The sequence below is a fragment of the Fulmarus glacialis genome, unplaced genomic scaffold (genome assembly GCF_000690835.1).
Source record: "Fulmarus glacialis isolate BGI_N327 unplaced genomic scaffold, ASM69083v1 scaffold15271, whole genome shotgun sequence".
Taxonomy (NCBI): domain Eukaryota; kingdom Metazoa; phylum Chordata; class Aves; order Procellariiformes; family Procellariidae; genus Fulmarus; species Fulmarus glacialis.
Window position 1 is genome coordinate 15,256 of NW_009193530.1, and position 24,094 is coordinate 39,349.

General features: G+C 42.4%; 1 protein-coding gene across 1 annotated transcript in view; it reads right to left on the minus strand.

Annotated features, from left to right (window-relative positions):
• The window catches only part of CCDC13 (coiled-coil domain containing 13), a 31,935-nt gene extending 8,828 nt beyond the window's left edge, over positions 1-23,107 (minus strand). The window contains 10 exon segments of the mRNA XM_009587485.1: positions 2,187-2,323; positions 3,496-3,702; positions 5,353-5,529; positions 7,045-7,209; positions 8,993-9,097; positions 10,338-10,454; positions 10,730-10,819; positions 14,635-14,777; positions 17,330-17,478; positions 22,890-23,107. Of these exon segments, the coding sequence (XP_009585780.1) occupies positions 2,187-2,323; positions 3,496-3,702; positions 5,353-5,529; positions 7,045-7,209; positions 8,993-9,097; positions 10,338-10,454; positions 10,730-10,819; positions 14,635-14,777; positions 17,330-17,478; positions 22,890-23,107 (1,508 nt within the window).
• Positions 23,108-24,094: the final 987 nt, after the last annotated feature.

Consider the following 24,094-nt stretch of genomic DNA (forward strand, 5'->3'; position numbering starts at 1 on the left):
CTCCCAGAGCCTCCTCAGTGGCTATCACACAGGCCCTGCATACACAATAGCTCAGCTTGCTCCCCCATTCCAAAACACACTGCAAAAACACCTTGTGTCTCCAATGTACGAAAACCATAGCTCAGTGTTTGATCTCTGTGCTTCTGGGGATTCTTTGCTGGCACTCCAGACCAGCATTGTGGAGCTCCATGGCATTGAGTAGTCACACAGCAACTCGAGAGCAGGAATAGCTCTCGACCCTGCTTGGCCCAAGCTGAACACGCAGCTACACAAGCGGCCACTGCTGCTCTGTTTCCTCGCAGGCGCTGCCTTGGACCCTTGCACAGAGCACTCTCATCTTACACCTTCACCCACCAGGGTGAGAGACAAGCACAGGTTACTGTGCTTGTCTGATGGTGTTTGCATGTTGCATGCTTTCATAACCAAACGAACCCCTGTTCTGCAACAAGGTGCACAACTTGTATTTCCAAATGCCCTTTAAAAATAGACTTTATACAGTTTTCTGAACCCTTCTACTTTGTGGAGACCCTCAGGAAGATCTGTCAGGCTTACTGTTGTAAGAGGAGGAGTCAACTGATAACACTAGAGTATCACTTCCAGTCTGGATGAGTTTGATGCGTAATGATATGTGTGCTTGGGACATAAAATTCTCGTGTGTGTTTGTTTTCCTAACTGGAGCTCAGCTGCCTAAAGGCAAGTCCCTGTTGACTTAGCTCATGTTTCCTTGTCTTTAGGCTGCAGCTAACAGAGGATAAAGCTGTACTATTGTGGAACAGGCAGAGCTGCCTTCTAGGCTGGGAGTGGTTAATCCTAAAACGAAGTTCAGGTTGATAATGACAGAAGTGGCCCAGTCTAACAATGCAGATTTTCACTTTGACATCTCCAAGGGCCTTTAGTTCCTATTTATAGCATTTTTCATTTCATCTTTCCTGATAGGAAAAGATGATTCACTAAAGTAAAATGGAATAGAGAGTTCATCAGCATATTAAAGTTAATGGAATGAGTGAGCCCTGCTGACCAAGTTGTTAACGGCTTTTGCAGTTTTCAGACTCATTCATTGCCCACCTGACATGTCAGCTATTTTCATGACAGAGCTATGTTAGCCACGTATACAAGCAATAATTTAAGCATTGCACTTAGTGGCTTCTACAAAGCCATTACCCAACCTCGTTTTCCTGCTTGCCTTCCGGCTTACCATCAGCAGACATATGAAGTAAAAAAAGTGGATAAAATATAGATTTGCTCCATGAGAGCAGAAGGCTATAACAACAGAGATGTGGAAACTTTCAAATTAAGGATGTTTTAACTCTAACTCGAAAATACTGAGAAGAACTTTTCTTAAATTTCATAGTAATGCTCTACTTAGACTCAGGGATACATCTGATTAATTTAAAAACCAAATTCAGTGTCTAAAGTAATGCAGTAGATGAGTTAAAATTACATAGAAGAAATCACTTGCAACTTTAACTTGATGAAAAATTTCCTTCTTCCTCAGAAGACCAGTCTCAAATCCTCATTGTCAATTAGACATGAACTCTTTAGCAACAAAACCAGCATTTTAACAGGAAAGAATATAACTTGCTCTGGTATTATGGTCCCTTTACACAGCCAGAGTGACCCAGAGTCACATCAGTGTAAACAAAAATCAGATTTACCACTGTATTGAGATTAGCGTAATTTACATGGTCCTCAGTGAGGCTTTAAAAAGGGTGTTTGTTAAGAACAAATGATGTGGCGTGTTTTCAATATTTCTGCAAGTAAGTCCTACTCAAAGCGTATTTATTGATTTAAATAATGTGCCAGTGATTTAGTGATTACCTAAAATGGCATTTTGTATTAATTCGCCACCCTGCTTTCAGGAGTCTGCTCATTAGAAGCCCTGTTTCTCATAAGAGAGAAGAATCACAGGCACTTAAGCTAACCACATAAACATCATCTGAGCTGAAGAAAGAGAATTAGCTGCACTACCATCATGCCAAATGTAGTAATGTCTGCAAGTCTGTATATCTTTCTCTGTTCCAGGACGAAAGTCCAAGAGATAATGTGATTAGAGATTCCCATATACTGTAAACAGGCTGCCACAGCTGTTGGCACATAGCACTTGTGGTTTGATACAATTGTCTGGGAAAAGCATGCTTCTGAATAACTCACAACAATTTTAAACATTGACATTAGGGTCTTCTTACCGAGCAGATCCAATCCTTCCAATCTGATTGCTGCCTGATGCCAGAGGCTTAAGCAGAGTAAAACCTGGATCTTCTGAGTGCTCAGAAGGTGGTGTATCAGCAGCTCCTGAACCATCCCCTTGATGGGCAGATTTCTTCTGTTAATGTTGGAGCAGGTTATAAAACCAATTACACAGCTCAAAGGAAAACAGCTGCATCAATGTCTAATCAGCAGCTTATGATTATTGCTACAAGCATGCCAGAACTTTTGATTTACAGGACCTCCTCAGAAACTTTTCTTTAGTTTCTATCCATTGCAGAATAGAAACAAAGCAAAAGTCAGTAAAAAGTGCAGTTTCATGTGAAATCATAGGGTGCACTCATTATCGCTAGAGAACCCACAGCATAGCACCACCACTACCAGTGCCAGCACGGTCGGTTTGTGTCCCTAACCCAAGTTTTATCTTGGGTTCAGTGACCCAGACCCCATTACTGAGGTATCTGACAGATTCACAATGTCACCATAACCCTATAAAGGTTTTGTATCAATGGGAATTGGCTGTCTAAATACTCTAACAAAACCTGACTGTAAGATACCAGACCACACGAGAAGCCTTTGGCAGGCTGGTGGACTGCCTCTCAATTCCTATGCCTGTGCTCTGGCAATAGTACCACTTTGCTTATGGTAGTTTGCAACACGAGACACAGATGAAAGTTGAAAACATTTTTAACATCCTAGTGCATAAGGGGCCAACCTTCCCAATTCTTTCATCTGTACAATGCAATTTCCATATGCCTGAGACCCATCAGACTCTTATCAATAGCTTGGAGATCTGAGGGAGAGTAATTTTTTGAAGTGATTTACAGTGGGAGAAGAGAATAACTTACTAGGGGTCCCATCACTCCATGAGGGGATGTAGCTGGGTACCATGGCAGCCTGATGATGTTGGCCTCACCTATGTTTGTTTGCTTGCTTCCTTCAGCAGCTAAGGACGCTGAATACTGAGAATTCCCTATTGCAGCCCAGTCCTGGCTGTCAGTCATGTGGCACAGTCTTGGCACGAAGCCACATGTGGATGTAATTGGTATTTCTATGTTTTCTGTTGCTTAAACAGCTTGAAGAAAAGTTACATACAAACAGGAAAGAAACTTAAGAGTTACAAGAGAGAATTCCTGCTTTATCACTCCATCAGGAGAGACTATCAGTAGGGCAGGTATTAGTGTCTCGAGTTAGCAACCATCTCAGGCGACAAGGGAGAAGGAAGTGGAAGAGCAGATCTAAAATGATTACAAAGTGTGCTCCTCTAGTTAATTTCTTCTGACTGTCTACCTGAAGTGTGAGTTGCCCAATCTCCTCTTCCAGCTCTTTAACCTTTGCTTCTCGTTCAGCCACCATCTGTCTGAGCTGCTCTATAAGGCAGTTTTGCTTCTGAACCTCACTGTTCAAGTGCTGCCCTAGCATCTGCTGGGACTCCTTGTTCTTCTCATCCTGCTGGCTCAGGTGCTTTAAGATCTCCTGCATTTGCTTCTGCTGGCCCTGATAAAATAGAAACAATGAGTGAGATATTCACTTTGGTACACAATGATTATTAAGACCCCTGGATGTTTTACACCCTCCAAGACAGATACTCATTTAGAAACGCTAGGGCAAGCCACTGCCCTGCCAAACCCATTCCCTGGTGTAAGCACACTGACGTCGCTAGCGCTACTCCAAGAATTTGGTCCGTTATGTTTTAAGCGTGAGATCACCTTGTCTTGTTCTCAGCATCTATCCCTTGAAAAGACTGCACAGCACATTTACTTGCAATGCTCAGACACATGAGGCTGGGTAAGGACAGTCTGTCCTCACCGGCCCCTGCCAGACTTTAGTGACTGGATGGTGCAAGTAGAAAAGACCTGAGCAACTGAGAGATTCAGTTTGCTGGCAGCTTTGCTACTCAGTGTAGCAGAAAAGAGAGCAAGAAAGGCTGGCCTTTGACAAAGAAAGTGACTTTTTCATAAATTGGATAAAAGTAAAGATTTCAATGTACTTTTTGTGAAATTAGAACACAATCAGATTGTGTGATAGTGACATTAAAAGATGAGGGTAGTATGAGATGACAGCTATGAGGCTAGGCTGTTTTACCAGTGGGTTTTGGAGTTTTTCTCACACTGACAAATCTAATACTTGTCAGACAGTTTGTTCTGTCAGGCCAACAAAGTGCAAGCAAGGTGCTTCTTTAATGTAAGGGATAAAACAAGTCAACTATTCCTTCCCAAGTAAACTCGCGTCCTTCTGTAATAATTTTAGTGAGAATGCTCAGACTTAGCAAAAGTGACAACTGTTATTTGGCTCCTCTGTAATCTGCCTAATCTGCTGGTCAGTACCCATATTCCCCTCGGCTGCCTGGTGTGAATGCCAGCTTAGTCATAAGCATGTCTTAGCTAAAACCTACGTACAGAAGCAAGGAAATGTAAGTGATTTGAAACTTGTGAGAAGCTGGGTCAGGAAACACAGAACTAACCCTACTAAGAAGTGGCATATTTTCTAGTATTTTTTTTTACTATTATTGTAATTGGGGAAGACTATTTAGAACCATGGCAGGACAAAAGGATCCTGCAAGACTGTGACAGCAGCCATTTATTTCTGCATAACTGCATCCTAAGTCTCTGCTAATACTCTTGGTTTTGAAGGGGCCAAATCCTCTCAGCTCCAGCTATTGCAAGTGAAGGTGCACATGGTTTAGTACTCATGGTTCAGCTTGTGTTTTGGGCTGTGTAACACAAAAAATGAAAGTGCAAGATTGCAGGTATTCTAAGAAAAAAATCTACCAACGGAGCTGAAAGCAGAGCAGAGAATATAGTCCAGCTTCATGGGTGAGGAATGAAGCCCTTCCTCTACCTACTAGACAATCCTATTTCAATCCTTCTGCAAAATGTTTCTTCCAATACTTGCAGCTTAGAGCCACTTGACTGCAACTGTGTCACGCCTGGTGCTGTCTTGCAGCATTTACATGATCTGGTCCAAAATGCAGAAGGGCTTTAGCTGAGTAGGAAACCTCTGGCTGTCACAGTTTGATTCATCAGGCTCCTGTATACCCTAAGGTTGTCTGTGTCACTGTGTCTTTAAATTACATCATGTTTCATCACTTATAGAAAGAGGGCTGATCTGCAGGAGCTGGGACCAATAGTAATAGTCAGACTGTACCAGTAAGGCGTCTATGAGCTCATCGTCGTGTTTTCCTTTCTCCAGCAAGGTTACGATCTGTCCCTTCAGGGTTTTCACTTCGCTGCACAGTACTTTGTTCCTGGCTTTTGATGCATCAAGTTTTTTTTTCACTTCCTCATGACTTTTTTGGAGAGCATCATGTTCCCCAGTGAGTTTCTGCAGTGATGCAAACACATCATAGGAAATGACAGTTATAGCCTATCACCAAGCCCCAGGTGCTTTGGTGAGCTAAAGGAATCACACATCGCCTGGTAGAATCTAAAAAATGGAACTGGCATACCATATCATCCCTAAGTAAGTAGAAATTATAAATGCTACTACTCACTGCCTGCTTGCCAGCATCAAAAAAGGTCTATCTGCTCAGGAATACAAGTGGATTAGGTTGATTCAGTATGTGCCAGGAAGCAAATGATAATTTTGTGTTAAAATCTAATTCTGTACGCTCCTGCTTTTTCATTTGCCTCACCATTCTCCAGGGGAGAACTCTCTTCCTTCCAGATCCAGCGTGGTGATGCCAAACTATCTACTAGAAGCTGTCCTTGGCATACGCTGCCTTCTGTGCCATGCCTTTACCTAGATGAAATTGTCCAGGGAGCTTGCTAGCAGTTAAGTAGTAATGGACAAGTACAGGGGAAGTTATGGTGAATGGAGCCTGAAACACAAAGGCAGAAGTGGAACCATGCAGATTACAGTTATTGAGGAATGTCTTCCCTGTGCCGTGTGCCCATAGCTATAAATCTTCTCTTCCATTCTCATGGCCAAGAGTGAAAGGTGTGTATCACCCCATTGCTCGTTCTGTTGCACCGTTAAACTGTGGTGAGAAAAGCAGCAGCTAATCAAGCTCTGGGATGGTGCCAGATGGCCTTTACAGAAGCAAATATAGGAAAGGAGCAGGGAGATGTGCTTTGCTAACCTGAATATGTGTAGCTGACCCCCACTACCCATGCTTCTTGTGGACACAAGCCTATGTATCCCTTCCACCTCAGGGTTTACTACATGTGCCACCAGCTATATCCTTTCTCAACCCCTAAACGCTGGATGCCTGTTTATTTTTGAAGCAACTACATGTGATAGATGGAGGGTAAGACCCATTTTCAGAATGCCTCTTAGAGGACGTCTGGTGTAATTCTCAGCTTTATTCTGTTCAAATGTAGAAGCCCATAGCCATACAGATATATGAGGTGCGAGGGGGATGTTTGTATTTAACAGTGCATGAAGAATGCACATCTGGCCAAAGCGTGAGGGGGATGCTACAGAGCTTGGATGCAGCTGGGCTTTTTTCTACATATACCTTCAGTATAAAGCCAGTACCAGCTGCAGCTGCAACCCAGGGCCTCTCTCCCTCTTTCTAACATCACAGATCAGCACATATCAGTTGTCAGGTGGCCACATTTCAGGCCAAGGGGATGCATCCGACATATGAATCATGAAGCAGAGGGGAAGACCAAATCTTGTACTGCAGAGGTATGCCTGGCCACGCAAGAGGGCAATACAGACAACAAGCGTGGAAGCCTTTTGCTCAGTCTGTGAAGTGTGGCAGAACTTCCTCCAGCAGATCAGGCGGGTTTCTGAAATGGTCTCTGGGTATGGTGTAACATACACCCTGAAGGTTAGGCAAGTTATTACACACTATACACCCAAATAGGACGCTGTCAGCTCACAGGTTTTTACCTCCAAAGTTTCTTTCTTTTCTTTTTCCAAGCTGCGAATCTTCAGCAAGTTCTTCTCTTGGGCTGACAACTTCCTTGGATCAGTAAGGGCCAGCAGTTCCTCATCAATCTCACTCAGTGATGTTCTGGTCTTGTTTTGACCCAATTGATTCTCCAGCTCTCGAACCTAGGGGACAATAATGACAACTCATCTAGAGCCTTTACCAGGAGTACAGTGGTCCAGCATCAAAGATCACATAACCTAAGGGAACTCAGAGTGTAGCACTGTATTACTTACTTCTTGACATTATCATGGTTAACTGACACAGAGCAGTGTCTACTCTTTCAAATTTAAATTTGTTAGCTGCTAACAAATATGCAGATGTCTAGGGCAGCTGGGCAGGGAGGAGATATGACACAAGACCTACAGGAGACTCAAGACACATGGGAGATCTGTACCTTATTGGAGCCACATGTGGAGGCCAGGCAGACACTCCAAAGCATCTTGAATGCCACTAAACACATGTGTGGGCAACAGAATAATACCTTAGATCTCCTCTAAAAGGGCAGACACCCACTCACCTATATACATTTAAGCATCTCGGTCTGTAGCAGAATCACCATCCAGGCTGTCCACAAAGGAAACATCTAAGGCACAGTTCACTAGCCTGAACATCGGTACCTAGCACTGTTTGAGATGCCCTGGGATACTGGAGACACATATGATGCAGGATATACAACACATCCATATTCCTCTGGAAAGGTGACCAGAGCTCAGAGGGACACCCTATGGCATCTCAGCTGGCATTAGACACCTATGTGTGGTCAAGTGAACTCAGCCCCTGCATCTCACGTATTCACTACAGACTTCTTTTATAGTCAGTAAAAGGAAATGGGCACTGCTACAGCACAGTTCCTCTGCCCTGCTCTGGAGGTGTCTTCTAAGATAGGATGCACCTACCTCACTTTTGATCCAGTGACTGTATTTACAAGATCCCCACCGACTACACAAGGGGCCAGAGGAGACTGGCTCAGAAAAGAAATTTCTACATTACAGTAGAATACAGTATGTACAGCCTTCAGATGAATCCCAGCCAGGGGGTCTAATGGAAGGAAAATGTAATTTGCTCAAGGGAAAGTAGAGGTTAAACATTTCAGTCAATCAGAGTGCAAAAATCACAGTTTGCTGGCATATAATTAAACAGCAGAAAAAGAGGAAGAATATGTATCAAATTGTCTGAGATAAGTTTTATTTAAGATGCAGAAAAAATTGCCTCCCTGTCTCAAGCTGACATTTCATCTAGCCTGTGCCCTTCAGAAGATTCAAGAGTTAAAGATTTTATTGAAGTTCCTGGGGGAACAACTTGAAAATCTTATCTGGCCTTAATTCTTCCCATCTGACTTCAGGCACTGAACAAAGGCGTCTAAGTCAGAGCACAGACACTGACAGGGCTCCTTCTGTACTCAGTGGAGAGAGGCACCTAACATCCTGGGATTTTAACTAGGCTGCCATAGCTCTCCAAGGTCACTGAACTCTCTCCTTCGACACAGATGCGAAAGATTCCCAGCTTAAATACTGAAGCTTGCATGTTTGCAATAGACTAATTAATATTGTTTGCAGGAACTCTGAAAGACCCTGCACACACCAACACACATTTAAAATTTAACACCCCACCACTAGACACACATGCACCTGCACACACACACACACACAAACGTACCAAAAAACTATTACAAAAGTTACCATTAAATGTTTTATTCTAACAGTTGCTTTCTTCAACATAGAAAAGACTGGCCGTGTAGTTGCAGTAAACACTGTACTGGGACACATCTTATAAGCAAGTACAGATGTTAAGAATTAATTCATGAAGAACTAACAGTATCTTTACCTTAAACTGAGGTAATATCTATACTTAGAAAGAGCATCCCAGCACTCAGCTTACATGGCACCATGCAGGGTCTTAACTCACCTTGCTTTGGAGAACAAGAATTTGCTGGGCTCGTCCACGCCAGCTGCCAGAATTGGTCAAGAGACTTTGAATATTCACATCTTCACCAACTTCATTTGCTAAAAGCTTTGAAAAAGGGATTAACATAATCAATAAGGCTAGGCTTAAATACATGTGTTGGGGAGAGGGGAGGAAAAGCTCCTCTCTCTAGCAGTAAACACAAACCACTGTATCTATATACAGTGGCCTTTGTCGCCTGTATCCGATATCCTGTATCCCATGTGATGTAAGCTCTTTCAGACCATTATCACTATACAGAGTGCTGGTGCTTAGAAGGGGTTTGGCTAACATGAATTATTTCACTTTGTGAGGTGGGTAATTCAGTATTTTGATGTTTGAGTAATATTATTTGATTTTTTAAAAATATGAATCTGTGTTTTGCTGCCTGACTATGGAGAATGTCAAATTGTACTATCTAGCTGTATGGCTGGGTGTCAAACTGTGCTACTTTTGTAAAAAGAGGATTTCAAATTCATCACCAAGGTTTACTAAGCATTTGTAACAGTTTTCAATATATGCAATTACTTTTGATATAATGAATACTTAACCGGAACTAAAGAGGAACAGGGTAGAGATATTGTCTTAAAACACACCCTTGCAATCAGGAATTGAGCCAATCTCTTTTACACAATTGCAACACAGCCACATGAACGAGAGCTAAAGTTAGTATGAAGAGCATTTAAATTATTTATAAAAAGGTCAGCAGAGTTCTATTTTTAGGACCATATTCTCTACTCTGATCTGCATTGCAGGTCTCTTACGCAAAATAATGAAATCAAAGGAAACAGAGCACATAGTAATGCATTAAAATCCATCATGAATCAAAGAGGAAAAGGTTACTCTGGATGTCACTCCAACAAACTGTTTAAACATGTGCTTTAGTTCAAGCGTGGTCTTTAATCCCATTGACTTCCATGGGACTGAAGCCTACATTAAAAGGAAATACGTAATTAAATGTTTTGGAAAGGAGGAACGGGCCTGAATGTATGCTTCAAGTCAATCACAAACCTATTTTGCTGAACTGGGAGTTTCAAACCTTAAAGAATCTGTACCCATCATAGCAATAGAAATGATGATACAGTTATCCAGCTATGATGGCAGAGCGTGAAATCTGTGTGTTATCTTTCCAATACATATCTTTCCAATACAGCCACTACACCTGCGTCTTTTCTTACGCCCTTACAGTTCACTGGAATACTTCATGGAGGCTAATCAAAGCTCAAAAGAAAAGAGGCCTCCTTCTGATTTCACAAGAATATACCTCTTGCACAGGATCCCAGCCACAGACTGCATCCTGCAACAGTACCTTCTGGGTCATCTTCAGTTCCTGTTTTGCAGATTGGAGTTGGTTACGGTACTCCATCACTTTAAAGTTGGCTGTGGTTAATTTTTCTTGCAATGCTTTTACCTCTGGACTTTCAGCCTTTGAAGAGAAGAATGTACTTGGTAAGAACAGAATCCTCAGGGAAAAACTGAAGTGATTAAGATCCACAGATCCATCAGGATCACAGAATCTTTTTTTCCCAGACCCATGCAAATACCTTCTCTAATTTTTGGGGTCATAGAGAAGGTACAAACAGAGCAATTTGGTCACGCAACTAGTTACAGGGATACATCCTTGTCATAAGGAAAGGACCGCTCAATAGGAGAGAACTAAGTATCAGCTTCTGATTTCCTCTCTTCAATTACAATTCGTACCAAGTTTCCTTCTATCATCTTCAGAGTTGATTGCTTGATTCCTGCATCACCACCACCAAGAGAACGTATTTTTTCCACGGCTGTCTGTAGCTGGAAAAAAATGCATTGTTATTATAGAATGAATACAGTGAAGACCATACCTCCATGGAATATTAATAAGGAAAAAAGAAGAACATGGATGTTTATTTACTCTAGAAAAAAAAATTACTTCATTTTCCCTTGTTTTTTAAACACAATCAGTAGGAAAGCGTACAATTTTTTTCCTGAAATGCTTCCCAAAGAAGCAGGTGTTATTTTACTGTGGAATAACTTCAGTGAAAACGTCTTTGACTTGCTGAGATGGAATCAGTTATCAAGTATGGAGACTTCTGGGGGATTTTATTACCATAGGTTCATAAAATAAGTGTTTATATACATAAGTGCAAATCCAGTATAGTACAGATCAGGATGTTGTCTCTAGATTCCGGATGCCAGTTTACCCACTTTTCAAGAATATCACAGGATATTTCATAAAAAGCACATAGTTCTACTCACCAGAGGAATTTAAAAGGAGAAATGACTACCTAATGCCCTATAGCTGAGATTCAGTAATGGTGTTAAGGCTCTTTCTCTTTAGCTGGCAGCTCTAAGGTAGCATTTCTCAACTCGTGAATAATATGTCTCCTATTGCTTGCCACAGCAAAGGCAGGCAGACGTATAGCCCCTCCTGCTCTGAATCATGACCTATGCTGAGATTGCAAAGATTTCTTACTGGATGGGAGTGCAGTGAATTTGGAGCTGGAAAGGCCAGGAAGTGTTGCTTTAAAGGGCTGAGACTTCATTCTTTGAGGGCGGAAAATCTTGATAATTTGCCTGAATAAAAGAAGGCTCTAAGGAATAGCTTAATAGCTTCTTCATTAAAGTGATATCTGGGGAAACACAGAGTGTAATTCGGAGCCAGCTCTAATGTCACCCCTTCTTTGCAAGTAAATCAATGGTTAGGCCACCCCTTCCATCCAGTTCATAAACTCTATATAGTCAATGGACTGAGAATGAGAAATTTCAGCTAGTGTTGGCAGCTGCTACGTCAAATTCTAAGCAAATTTTCTGCAAACATCCGTTTGCAGTCTTTGTTTACACATACCACCCTTTTCTAAGTGATTGCTAAACAGCCACACCTTCCATTTTGTTTGTGGGAACATAGTCACATTAAAACACTTATGATTTACACATTTTTCAGTTTTCATACAAGCAAAGAGCTAACAATTATGCAAAATAACAGTGTTTTCCGCTGCTGAAAGTACATATTGTGATGCATTTGTAAGGTACCATCACCACAATTCATTTTGAAGAGTTTAAGGCATCTAGAAGTAGGCACAGGGGAGGAGACTCAACTCACAAATTAACACGTTCCTTGTTTTCAGTGTGGGTGTCTCTATAAAGAATGGAGTCTAGTCAATAGAATCAGAGAAGTCTAGTCTTCAGCTCACTCTACAGTAGACACCTACATTACATCAAGTGGCTGCACCGACTGCAGACTCAGCTTTGTTGCCCACCCAGAGTTGTCTAGTCCCATTTGAGGCATCCGAGGGTATCCAGCAGGCCTTCAGCTGCTGCACCAGGACTGCCAGTCCTGTCACATCTAACAGCCCTGCAGGGATGTCTGAGGGGTCAAGTGGCATCTCAGATTGTACTTTTACGCTTACATGCGGGCAACTGAATTGCACTTTAGTTGTCTTGGTTCCTTCTACAATCAATGGAAAAAGATGATTGTGTCTAGACAGTGATCCAGCTTAGCTTAAGAGTTACGAAAGAGATGTGAATCACTGCAGGTTCCTATCTATGACAGCTCTTCTCTTTCATCACTCAACATTTTTCATAGATACCTCCCACCACCAAACATTGCTTTAATTTTTCCCATCTTTTACATCTTCATGTAGTTCTACTGAACAAGTACAATCCACAAACTCAGCCAGTGACCATTAGTTTAGAGAAGAGCCATCTCAAATGAGGCTGTGAGAAAATACAGACCATTGACCGTGGTTCAGTGCGGTTCATATTGTGGTTCATCTTCACCTCAGATGAGACAGGTTGCTGTGTTTGGTTTTGATTTTGATGGTGCTAGTGTCTAAGGCCAGATTAGTTCACATCTGTCCTGGTTTCGGCTGGGATAGAGTTAAATTTCTTCCTAGTGCTGTGTTTTGGATTTAGTATGAGAAGAATGTTGATAACACACTGATGTTTTTAGTTGTTGCTAAGTACCCTGCTAGTCAAGGACTTTTCAGCTTCCCATGCTCTGCCAGGTGCACAAGAAGCTGGGAGGGAGCATAGCCAGTATAGCTGACCCAACTGGCCAACAGGGTATTCCATACCATATGACATCATGCTCAGTATATAAATAGGGGGCGTGATCCAGGAAGTAGCGATCCTTTCTTTTTTTTTGGATATCGGTCATTGGGGTGGTGAGCAATTGCATTATGCATCACCCATTTTGTACATCCTATCATTGTTATTATTATTATCATTATCATTATTGTTATTATTATTATTTTTCCCTTCCTTTTCTGTTCTATTAAACTGTCTTTATCTCCATCCACGAATTTTACTTTTCTTTTTCCAATTCTCTCCCCCATCCCACTGTTGGTGGGTGGGGGAGTGAGCGAGCGGCTGTGTGGTGTTTGGCTGCCTGTCAGATTAAACCACAACAATATCTAAAGTGTCCATCTCTGCTTTGACCAGCTATTATTGTTTCTTGAAAATTTCTGTTTGCTTTGAGTTTGATTTCCTTTCCTGAAGTGCCTGGGGTCCTTTCTTTTGAGTCAATAACTGACAATATTTTAAGTTTCTGTTTGAATAATGATCATTACACTTCTGCAGTAGGGCATTATAACCAACTTGATTTTTCTTGAAATTATTTGTGGCTTGCTCCCCTACTTGTGTGATTTTGTAGGTCCACAGCTACACCTGGTATTTCTTAGCCAGCCTGCCAACAGTTTGACAAGACCCCTCTGACCAGATCGCTCTGGATTTATGCAGGAGTTCTCAAAAATTTAATCTACCATTTCTTGATCTTTCAAGTAACTAGGGTACAATTCAGATAGATGCATGATTCATGATAATAAGGGATTGTGAAAGATGGAGTCAAAATGCATTTGTCAGCATGATAAACATTATTGATCCATTTAAATTATGTCTTCTAAGGAAGCAAAGCATTAAAAATTATCCAAAGTTTTACCAGTATTGTGTAAGGGAGTGCAGTAGTAGCCAATGAACAAAGTAAACACAGACATCAGGGCATCTAATTTTCATTTCAGCAGTCACCTGAGTAAAATTATTCCTGTGAAAGGTTAGCACATACAAAAAAGTCATACTAAATCACAAAAATAAATTTGACTGAGTGAAGATTTGCTGTCTTAAGTGATATAGTTTGTTACTGTCTCTGGAAGTTCTGGAAGTACTTATGCCAGAAAACAGCTTTCATTATGTGGATGAATAAAGCTTAGAAGAATAGAGTACTGATTCATGACTGGTATTAATGAGGTGGGAATGTAAGACAATGGTATGAAATTTGCTTCTCCTCATACAAAAAAAAAATCAGAAAAATATCATTGCCATACTGCTAGAAAGGCCTCTGTGCTTCAAATACAAGTGAACATTCCTAATTGGTATTTCATAAATCTTTCTCTCATTATAACTTACTGATATCCTTTCTTATGTCCTCCTTTCTGCAAAGGTGGAAACAGCTGAGGGCACACATCCCTCTCTCCTACCATGGACAGAAATTACAAGAACTCAAAGCAAGCATGGATGCAAGAGCAAATTCAAAATGGGAACATGAATTAAACCCAGTTTCTACAGCTCCTCTATCTCAAAAGCTGTATTTCTGTGTTTTAGCATGCAAAAAGAGAACAAGAAAAATGCCTCACTTCTTTCTCCAGCTCTTTGACTTTGTTACTTAGTTGCTTCACTTTGGCTTTTTCAGTCTCAGTCTCGGCAGTTATCTCACGATTCTTCTTGGCCAATTCAACTATTTTAGTAGCTGCAACATCTCCAGCTAAACCAGATGCCCCTGAAAAGTGTAGACAAAAGCAAAGGACATATTTTACAGGCAAGATTCAGAATAGATGATGCTTTTGTTCTCTGTTCAGTGTACTTTCATTGTCTAATACATTTCTGTATTAGACAAATCAGAGCTGTGCCAGGCACTTAAATGAACAAGTGAGGTAAAAGAGGCATCAGTGATTCCAGCTGGATCGCTTGGTCCTTTGAGTCAGCATCACACTGTGGCTAGCAAAGCCACATTTCACACTTCAGCAACAGCCACACGTCAGAAGGCCACAACAGCGGTCGTAGCAACATTACTACATAGAAAGGGTAGAGGTGTTTTCTGCTCACCGCTGAAGGACAGTTATGAACAGGTTTTTGCAGCATATTACAGAAAAAACAACACCCTATTTTGCACTGGTTGTTTACTACTGGAGGAGTTGCTGAAACAGAGGTGCAAACTTTTCTAGACATCTGCCCTAAAAGGTCAGGCACACTATCACAGTTGGGTCCTGGATAACATCCAGGAAATTTCATTGTGCCTATTTATAAGTCCCTTGTGATTATATATGGAGCCTTATGGTATTACTCTTTTAATTGCTCTTTTAAACAGATACTTCATTCATTTCCTCATCAGAGAGGGTTTGATTAGTGTCACGAATAAAGTAATCCCCAGGACTGGTTTGTCTGTCACTTGGCTTTTGTTAAGATCACATAGGTGAAGAAAAGTTCTCGCACAAGTGCAAAATCAATATGATTGCATACAACATCCACGGAAACCTCTAGCTCAGCAATGAATACAAGCCTGCAATAACAAATCCTTTGTGGGATATATGAAGATTGAACTTGGCTGCTGCCATTCTTTTTAACTCTTTCATCCTCCTTCCGTGCTCTGAAGTAATGACTTTTCTACTGACATCTGTGAAGATTATATTCAAGAACTGGGGTGAGATGCAAGGATGACAGATCACTCTTAAGCGAATTCTGAGTCCCATAAAACCCCTAGAGACATTAAAGGGGCTATGTGGAATATAGGTGAGAACAGAATATGACCCCATGTCACTATTTAAAAATGTTGCAGAGAAAATAATAAATTCATTATTTTTAAAAGCGTTTCCACTGTTCTTACTCCTTTATCTGACGTGTGTTTCCCCTCCCACCTAGAAGCTATTTTTTCCTTAGTTTTCATAACAAATAACAGCTGCTAAGGATCACAGTAAGTACTAAACTAACCAAAAGCCAGGCTGGTGCTTCCATGTGATGGTCTTCAAATGCATTGCATTTAATCAAAGCTTTTATTTCCCATGCAATGTGGGTGAGTCTCTTGCCACAATGTAGATCGGGAAGACAGAGGCATGGAAACTTCCACAAGCTGCCATGTGAGTCAGCCAAAGAAGCTGCAACAGCACATCTGCCTCCTGGTCCTGACCCAGTAATAGCTCATCATTTCTCCTACATACAAACTACGGATAGTTTTTAAGAATGAAGGCATAATTTAAGTGTTATTTAGTTCTGCTTATTGCTGGTTTCCCCCTTCTCTACTAGCCTGGTCATCACTGCTGTCCTGAACAACAGTGGCACCCAGTGGAGGAGGTGCAGCCTGCACAGTTCAGTTTTCAAAGGACACCCAAGCCACTTTACAAGCTGGACTTTGCATTCAGCCAGCATCCTGCATGTGCCCTATTCAGGCATGCAAACAAAAGAAGCCTGAATAAGGAATTTAACACTGCATAGCAGAGAAAGCTGCAACACTGCTCTTTGACACTAACAGAAAGTTTTCTAAAATACTGTTTCTATGAGTCATCATTTTTTGTGCCAATAATAGCAAGTTTGCAGAAGATCTGTGAGGAACAGAGATCACTGTGTACCCTCAAAGAGCTCTATACTTATATTAAGGGACATATAACTATCAATAACAATATTTTGCGCCTTAGGTCTGACCTGACCACCTCAGATGTCGTCATTTGGTCCTTTTAATAGCTCTCTAAAATGGGGAGCAGTAGTATTCATATTTTGCAGCTCATGAACCTGAAGGAGAGAGTAAGGCATGGATCTTTAAGCATACATGCCATTCCACGTGTAAGTGCTGTCATCTCAAACCATTGCGAGGAACTTCCCTCTGCAAACAAAGCAATGACACCCCTTAAATGGGAGAGACATTGATGTTTAGGAAACTCTGTAAATGCCAAACAGTGTCAGCTTAGACCCCTGCAAGTTTAGATAGCAACTCTAAGTGTTGACTAAATCTATACCCAATTGTCTAAATATTTTCAAAGTTCAGAGCCAAGTGGCTTCAGTGCTACTGCAAATTACTGCAAGCTCAACAGAGAACAAGTCTCTCTCGGTTGAAAGCTGAATTTTGGTTCTTCCTAGCAGAAGCTTATTACAGCAGTGGAAACGGAGGCAACCACAATGTGACTCAAATACTCCTTCTTAGCATAAAGTAGGTAAAGAGATGTCACATGAATATTTGACTGCCGGGAGCTCACAATGAATCTGTTATCCTACCTCTATTATCATCAGCATCAAGCAAACACTGGAAATAACGTAGTGAGAATACAAAGTTACTGTGTTTACCCGACAAAGCCAATCTGTCCTCCTGTATTTTTTTCTGGAGTTGCTTTATTTCAAAATCTTTCTCTGTCACGAGTTTGTATAGCCTGCAGTTCTCATCTCGGACCTCTCGAAGCTGATCCTGGAGCTGCTCATTCTCAACCTCAAGCAACCTGTGAAAAAATAAGCCATGATGGCAAATGTCGCTGTAATGTGCTTCAAATAGATGCTTCCAGAAATAAAATAATGAAATGACTGTATGCTGGATGAGCTGAGCTTACCAGGAGTGAGTTTACTGAATTAAGCAGAACATCCTGAACCTCAGATCAGAACACAAGCTAATGATCTGATCTATTCAGTTAACTCATTTCTTCTTCAAAAATTCTGCACTTCCTTGTGTTGTCTGGGGCAGAACATCACAGAACAGGTATCTTTTCAGGGCTCATGAGGCTACTGAATAGTCTCATCTCATTGAGTCTTACTTATCTGGTTCTTCAGAGGAAACCAGGTAGGCTCACCATTCAGCATTTGTGACATTCAGGCATTACTTTCTATACTTACCGAAGCTAACAGAAGCCAACAGAGCATCAGCTACAAAAGCTGCTACTAAGGTTCGAATACTTCAAAGCAATTCACAAAAGACCAATCTCCTATGTCTTCATCTGATTTTCTTGGAACCCCACCAGGATGGACTGGCATCAGTTTGTATTATTAATGTTGCTTTTTGGAATTCATTTAGAAACAAAGACTATCAAAAAACCCTCTGAACAGGAGGAAATAGCTTTGCTTCTCCTATTCTTCAGTACATTTAGTAACATTTATGGGTTTCATCTCTCTAAGACATCTAGAGAATTAATAACTTTAATCCCTTTGCTGTCCTTGCATGATGGTTCCTCTGAGTGTAAAACCTAGAAGCTAAGGCCTCAGGGGCTCAATTCAGTTGTGGGCACTCAGGGATCTATTTGAGATGCCCCAGGATCATCTGAGCCTTCTACGTGAGGCCAGCAGCCACGACGCAGGGATCTTGGGAAAACTTCTGGGGCCCAGTCACAGAATCAAGAGCATCTCAGAGAGCACTTGTCACCCATGTGTGGACATATACACCAACTCCAAGAACTACTAACATACCTTTTAGCCAGACTCCTCCAAACAGCAGCATTTCAAAATAGAAATGAACCTGTCTCCATTCCCCAGAGAGGAAAACAAATGTGCCAAGAGAAGCTGTACTGACACTGCGCCTTCGGTAAACGTGTTTGTGGTAGAGACCCTGCCAGCTCAAGTCAGCGATTCCCATTCTGCCTGCCTCTGAGTTTCCTCCTTGGTCCCACTCCGTACCAAGGCACGGGTGTCCCTCTGTGAGCAACAAGCCAAAACGCACACAAAAGTCAATGGAGGTCTCGTCAATTCAACCGGTGCTGCTTACAGACTAGCTGCCACTGTAGGGTGACATGAATCGCTTGCGAACTGTCTTTAAGTGCTCTGATGAGGGGACTCAATTCAGTTACCCACACACAGGTGCCATTTAAGCTGCCCACCCGTCCCCCAGCTGCTGCTGCTGAAGGGTGTGGGTCTCCTGTGTCCTGCCTATCATTCCCATATGGAAGTTCCTGATACCCTAGGGCATCTCATAGAATCATAGAATCGTTAAGGTTGGAAAAGACATCTAAGATCAACCAGTCCAACCGTCAACTCAACACCACCATGCCCACTAAACCATGGCCCTAAGCGCCTCATCTACACGTCTTTTAAATACTTCCAGGGATGGTGACTCCACCACTTCCCTGGGCAGCCTGTTCCAAGGCCTGACCACTCTTTCAGTAAAGAAGTTTTTCCTAATGTCCAATCTAAACCTCCCCTGGCGCAACTTGAGGCCATTTCCTCTCGTCCTATCGCTTGTTACTTGGGAGAAGAGACCACCCCCCACCTCGCTACAACCTCCTTTCAGGTAGTTGTAGAGCGCGATGAGGTCGCCCCTCAGCCTCCTCTTCTCCAGGCTAAACAGCCCCAGTTCCCTCAGCCGCTCCTCATCAGACTTGTGCTCCAGGCCCTTCACCAGCTTCGTTGCCCTTCTCTGGACATGCTCCAGCACCTCAGTGTCCTTCTTGGAGTGAGGGGCCCAAAACTGAACACAGGATTCGAGGTGCGGCCTCACCAGGGCCGAGTACAGGGGCACGATCACCTCCCTCCTCCTGCTGGCCACACTAGTTCTGATACAGGCCAGGATGCCATTGGCCTTCTTGGCCACCTGGGCACACTGCCGGCTCATGTTCAGCCAGCTTTCATCTCAGATGTCCCTAGACAGCCAGCCATATGACTTGAGCCCTAGATTATGATTATCTACAGTGTGACCCTGAGACACATTATCTACAGACACCCAAAATGTCTACATTTTGGTGACTTAATCTGGAATACTGTCCCATCCCTTTGGCCTATAGACTGATTGCTCCAGACTACAACAGAAGTAGGTAGCTTGGACGATCACAGAGATTTGGATAAAGCCCCGTTGTTACAGTATACACCTGTGGCTATAGACATACCCACAGCCAGACAAGCCAGCTATGTCAATAGTCACCTAAATCTTTTCTATTCAAAAGTTTTAGCAAGCTTTTTGCTCCAACTGGACTTTGGAGCTTTTAAATGCACACTTCACATGTACACGTCAGAATAAATGACCCCTTAAAGCACTGCCATAGACAGCACGGTCAATTTATGAGATGAATCACAATCCATAATTAAGAAATGCACTTCTGTTTCAAAGCTGCAAATCAAAGGGAGATCAAAGGCAGCTGTTTACAAAGAAGAAAGAAAGCAGCAATCTGAGCAGAGAAAAGGCAAAACTAAGTTATTCCCACATGTACCACTCATAGAATTGAGCAACAAAACTGAGCAGATCTAATTAGAGACACATGGACAAAAAGATTTTTAACAGTTAGGGAATTAACATGAAAAAAAGGTTCTAAGCTCTTAACACACCTGATCAGCTTTGTCTTCCGCAGAGCTGGCTTCCAAGTCTTGACAAAAAGCACTTACAGCAGGATGGACAGAAATGCCAACTCACAGAGCCGGAGCCTCCTCTGAGAAACTTCTCTATCCCATCCCAGAGTGACTCTACATGCTACAAAGGAGGTAGCACATTCCACCCAAGTGGCTCAGCTACGGAAAGTCAGCCAAAAGAAACAGACTGCAGAAAGGTAACCCTTTTCACCCTAGTTCAAGGAGACAGTGCCAGGTGAAGCTTATAAGCAGGGCCTATGACTGAAATTCAAGTAGGTGTCTTTCCCAACTCTGTTACAGATTCTCCATGTGATGGGGAGAATCACTTCATCTTAAATACCCAAACAGAGCAGGGAGGATAAAGTTACAGAAAGAACAAAACAGAAAGACAGAAATGTCAGCTAAACACTCGCCTAAACAAAATTTGGGAGTAGGACGTGAGGAAGGAAAAACGAACTCCCAAGGCTCAGAGGAAGGGAGACTTCTGAGAGGAGAATGTTTTCCAAGGGCTGCTATAAACAACACTGACATGCTGAAATCACTGCCACTGCAGACCATATGGAGTCCTGTTATTCTGGAACAAGTTTCTAACGTGTTGTCATGGGAATACTGCAAACTATATCCTGGTGAATCCCCTCCAGCAGCAAATCCTGCCCGGATTTGATACACTCATAACCACTCTTTTGTTGAATGCAGATGTACATAAGCAAAGGACAATCCAGATGAATCTGCCACACCTGCCATGTCAAATGGGGACTTCTAACAGTCACTGAAAATGGAAGTAAATAACAGCTCTTGAATTATTCAGACCTAAACTACTGAACCGCAAATGGCAGAGAACTGCTAGGACTCTCCTGTACTCTGCACCTCAGAGCATGCACGCTGCACCAGGATGTTCTATGGGAGCGCCTAAGCCCCTCTCCTCCACCAGACAAATCCACATCTGAACTGTGGGAATCAGACTCCCTCTCCATTAAAAAAAAAAAATTAACAAATCAGATCTCCATAGTAATCTTCTATATACTATCAGAACAAAATGTTGAAGGGAAAAGGACAGCTGGTAAAGGTCAGATCAGAAGCATAACTTGGCAAATCAGAGAGCCGTGGTGAGGGACCTATGTGTGAAGAAGACAATGTATGATGCAACAGTGACAGCATTAGTTTCCAGAAGGTCAGCTCCCTGTTTCCACACAGACTTCCTTTGCAGCATGAATACCACATTCCCAGAAGCACCTGAAAGTTTCAGTGGCTCACTCCTGGGTTCCCTGCATTTTCACAGAAGCTCTGCTGCAGCTTATGCACGTGGGCGTTTAAGGAAGCAAATCTTCAGAAACAAGCTGAGCAGGGAGTTGCCCAGAGTAACGCAGAGGGAAGATCAGCATTTAGGGCCTAATAAACCTGGGTTAGTGGCTTGATAAACTGTGGCAGAGGTGCCCTTCCCCACTCTGGATTCTGGGAGGGGAAACTGTCTCAAAGGTACGCGCCTAACTGTGGTTTTCCATCCGTGATCTGCTGGTTTTGGCAGAGCTGCCAGCTCTTCCTTCCTGCCCCTGTATCACAGTACATCACCCCATCATGGTGCCAATAAAATAGTCTTTGGGGCTAAAGCTGTAAATGGGATCACTGAAGTGACTTGAGAATAAAAGTACCCTTCCCCCAGAAAGAGAATCCAGTTTCCAGCAAACAGCTGTATCAGCACTGTGGCAAGTGGGGAGCAGAAGCAGGAATTTCGCCAGCTGGCTTCACCACTAACAGGTGAATAGCCAACACTGTAGTAACAGCAGACATCTTTGGGATGTGTCCAACTTTAGACCTGTTCTAATTTGTAAAAAAAACATTAATTGGGTCAGGAAGAGAGACTGACTATATCCCAGGAGAAAGAGGAATGATCTGAGCTGGGGTTTCAAATCTCTGCTCCAGTAAATTGAATTATGAACTCGGCTCCAAAAACAAGATCAAGGGAGATCCACACCAGAATGTCCAATGTCCTGGTAATCCAGATAGTACCCCAATGGGTGAGATAAGACCCAAACCCTTGTCCCCAGTAAGATTTAAAACCCTACCTTGTATAACCCTGTCAAGTATCTTAACCAGGAGGCAACTCTGTCTATGAGACCCTCCTATATAGCTGGCTGTCTTTTGATCTACTAAATCAGGTTATATTGCAAAGATAGCCAGGGGAACTCTTTTCTGTGCTGCAGGCCTTTGGCTTGCACCCATTAGTTGCTTTGCCCTTATCTGTCTTTGGAAATTATTCATGTAGGGAACAGTTTGTTCACAAGGCTAGGCAGGAACTAACCAACAGTTCAGAGGATGCTAGTGATCCCGAATGACTGGATTTTGTCAGATAGTATCCACCCCTTAACCCCTCTGTCCTTCCGCTCTTCATTTGTGAAACACTGATAATAAAGAGCACATCACAATGCTCTGAGGGTAAACGTGTTAGGGACAGCAAGAGTCTTCTCGGGATAATGAAAGCCCAATATGTGAAGACAGAAAGTGCTCTGTCAACTTAATATGAGTTTCATAAAATCATATGCAAAATACACTTCTGTGACTTCCTGAAGGAACGGTGCTGCTATACCTTTACCTTTTGCCGTCATCTTCATTTACAGGTTTCCCTGTTTCAAACAGGTTTAGATCATTTGGGATTTGGAAAGTCTCCTTTGCGCTGCCATTATCACCCTTCTGACTGTTCTGCTTTTCCTTCTTCCTCTCCATTAGATTTTGCAGCCGCCTTTGCTGTTGTTCTTGATAAGCCTTAAACTGGCTTTTAAAATGTTCGTTCACTTTTATGTCTGACTCCATTGTTTACTAAAAGCATAACAAGAAGAAAATAAAAAGTGACAGAGAGCAGAGATCAACATCGCTTTGAAAAACATCCTCTTCTAGCAGCCGCTTCACAGTTTTTCCTCACCGACCTCTGCACAGTCTCCCTGCCACCTCCTCCTCTCAGCCTCTCTGCTCTCCAGCCCCACCACCTTGCTTCAAGTGCCTTTTTGCCTTTTTCCAAAAAAAGGCTTTCAAACAGTCTTCAAAAAGGTTTTTTGCTTTTTCACTCTAGCATTCAAAAAGCAATGTTTTAAAATGTTTTTGAACAGATCTATTTAAATAAATATTTTTACAGAAGAGCAAGCAGGGGTCAAATACAAGCGAATGTGGCAACCACATTACACTGACTAAAGGGAACACAGACTGTTTGTGGCCCAGGTCCCTCCAGCCTTCCTTCCCATGTTTCAAAGAAAGGTGCAGATCTCCCCGTTTTTGGGTTAATGTGGGACCAACAGAGGAAGAAAGATCTCTGTTTATCCTAATGCTCCCTTTGGGCACTAGACACCAGGAGTGCGGCTTACATCTTTCCCCCAATTTCTAAGCATTAAGTGATAACATTAAAGCGATAATATTGCTACTCATTTAGATGTCTAGAGCTTTACTTAGTATGACTAAAGACAATCAGTTTTCTGATGTATTCCAGCCCCCTCTCCTTCTGTTTGACATTTGCTGTCAGCAAAAAAATCTAGTGCACCTTTGGTCTAGCAAAAACAATCAGTAAAAACGTTCAAAGGCACACCCTCCACTGAGTAATTAACGTGGGCCCTTTCTCACACTAAGGCAGCAATCATCCTGATAAAGTGCCTAAATACACGCTACGTCCCTGTGTGCCTGTATGTCCTGTATGGGCAGAGACGCATTGCAAGCAGCTTTACCTCCACGCCTGCCTCCGGACACCACGGGTGTGGACAAGGTACGTTAAGTATTGACAAGTGCAAAGAGCCCGGTGCCTCCGCACAGCCC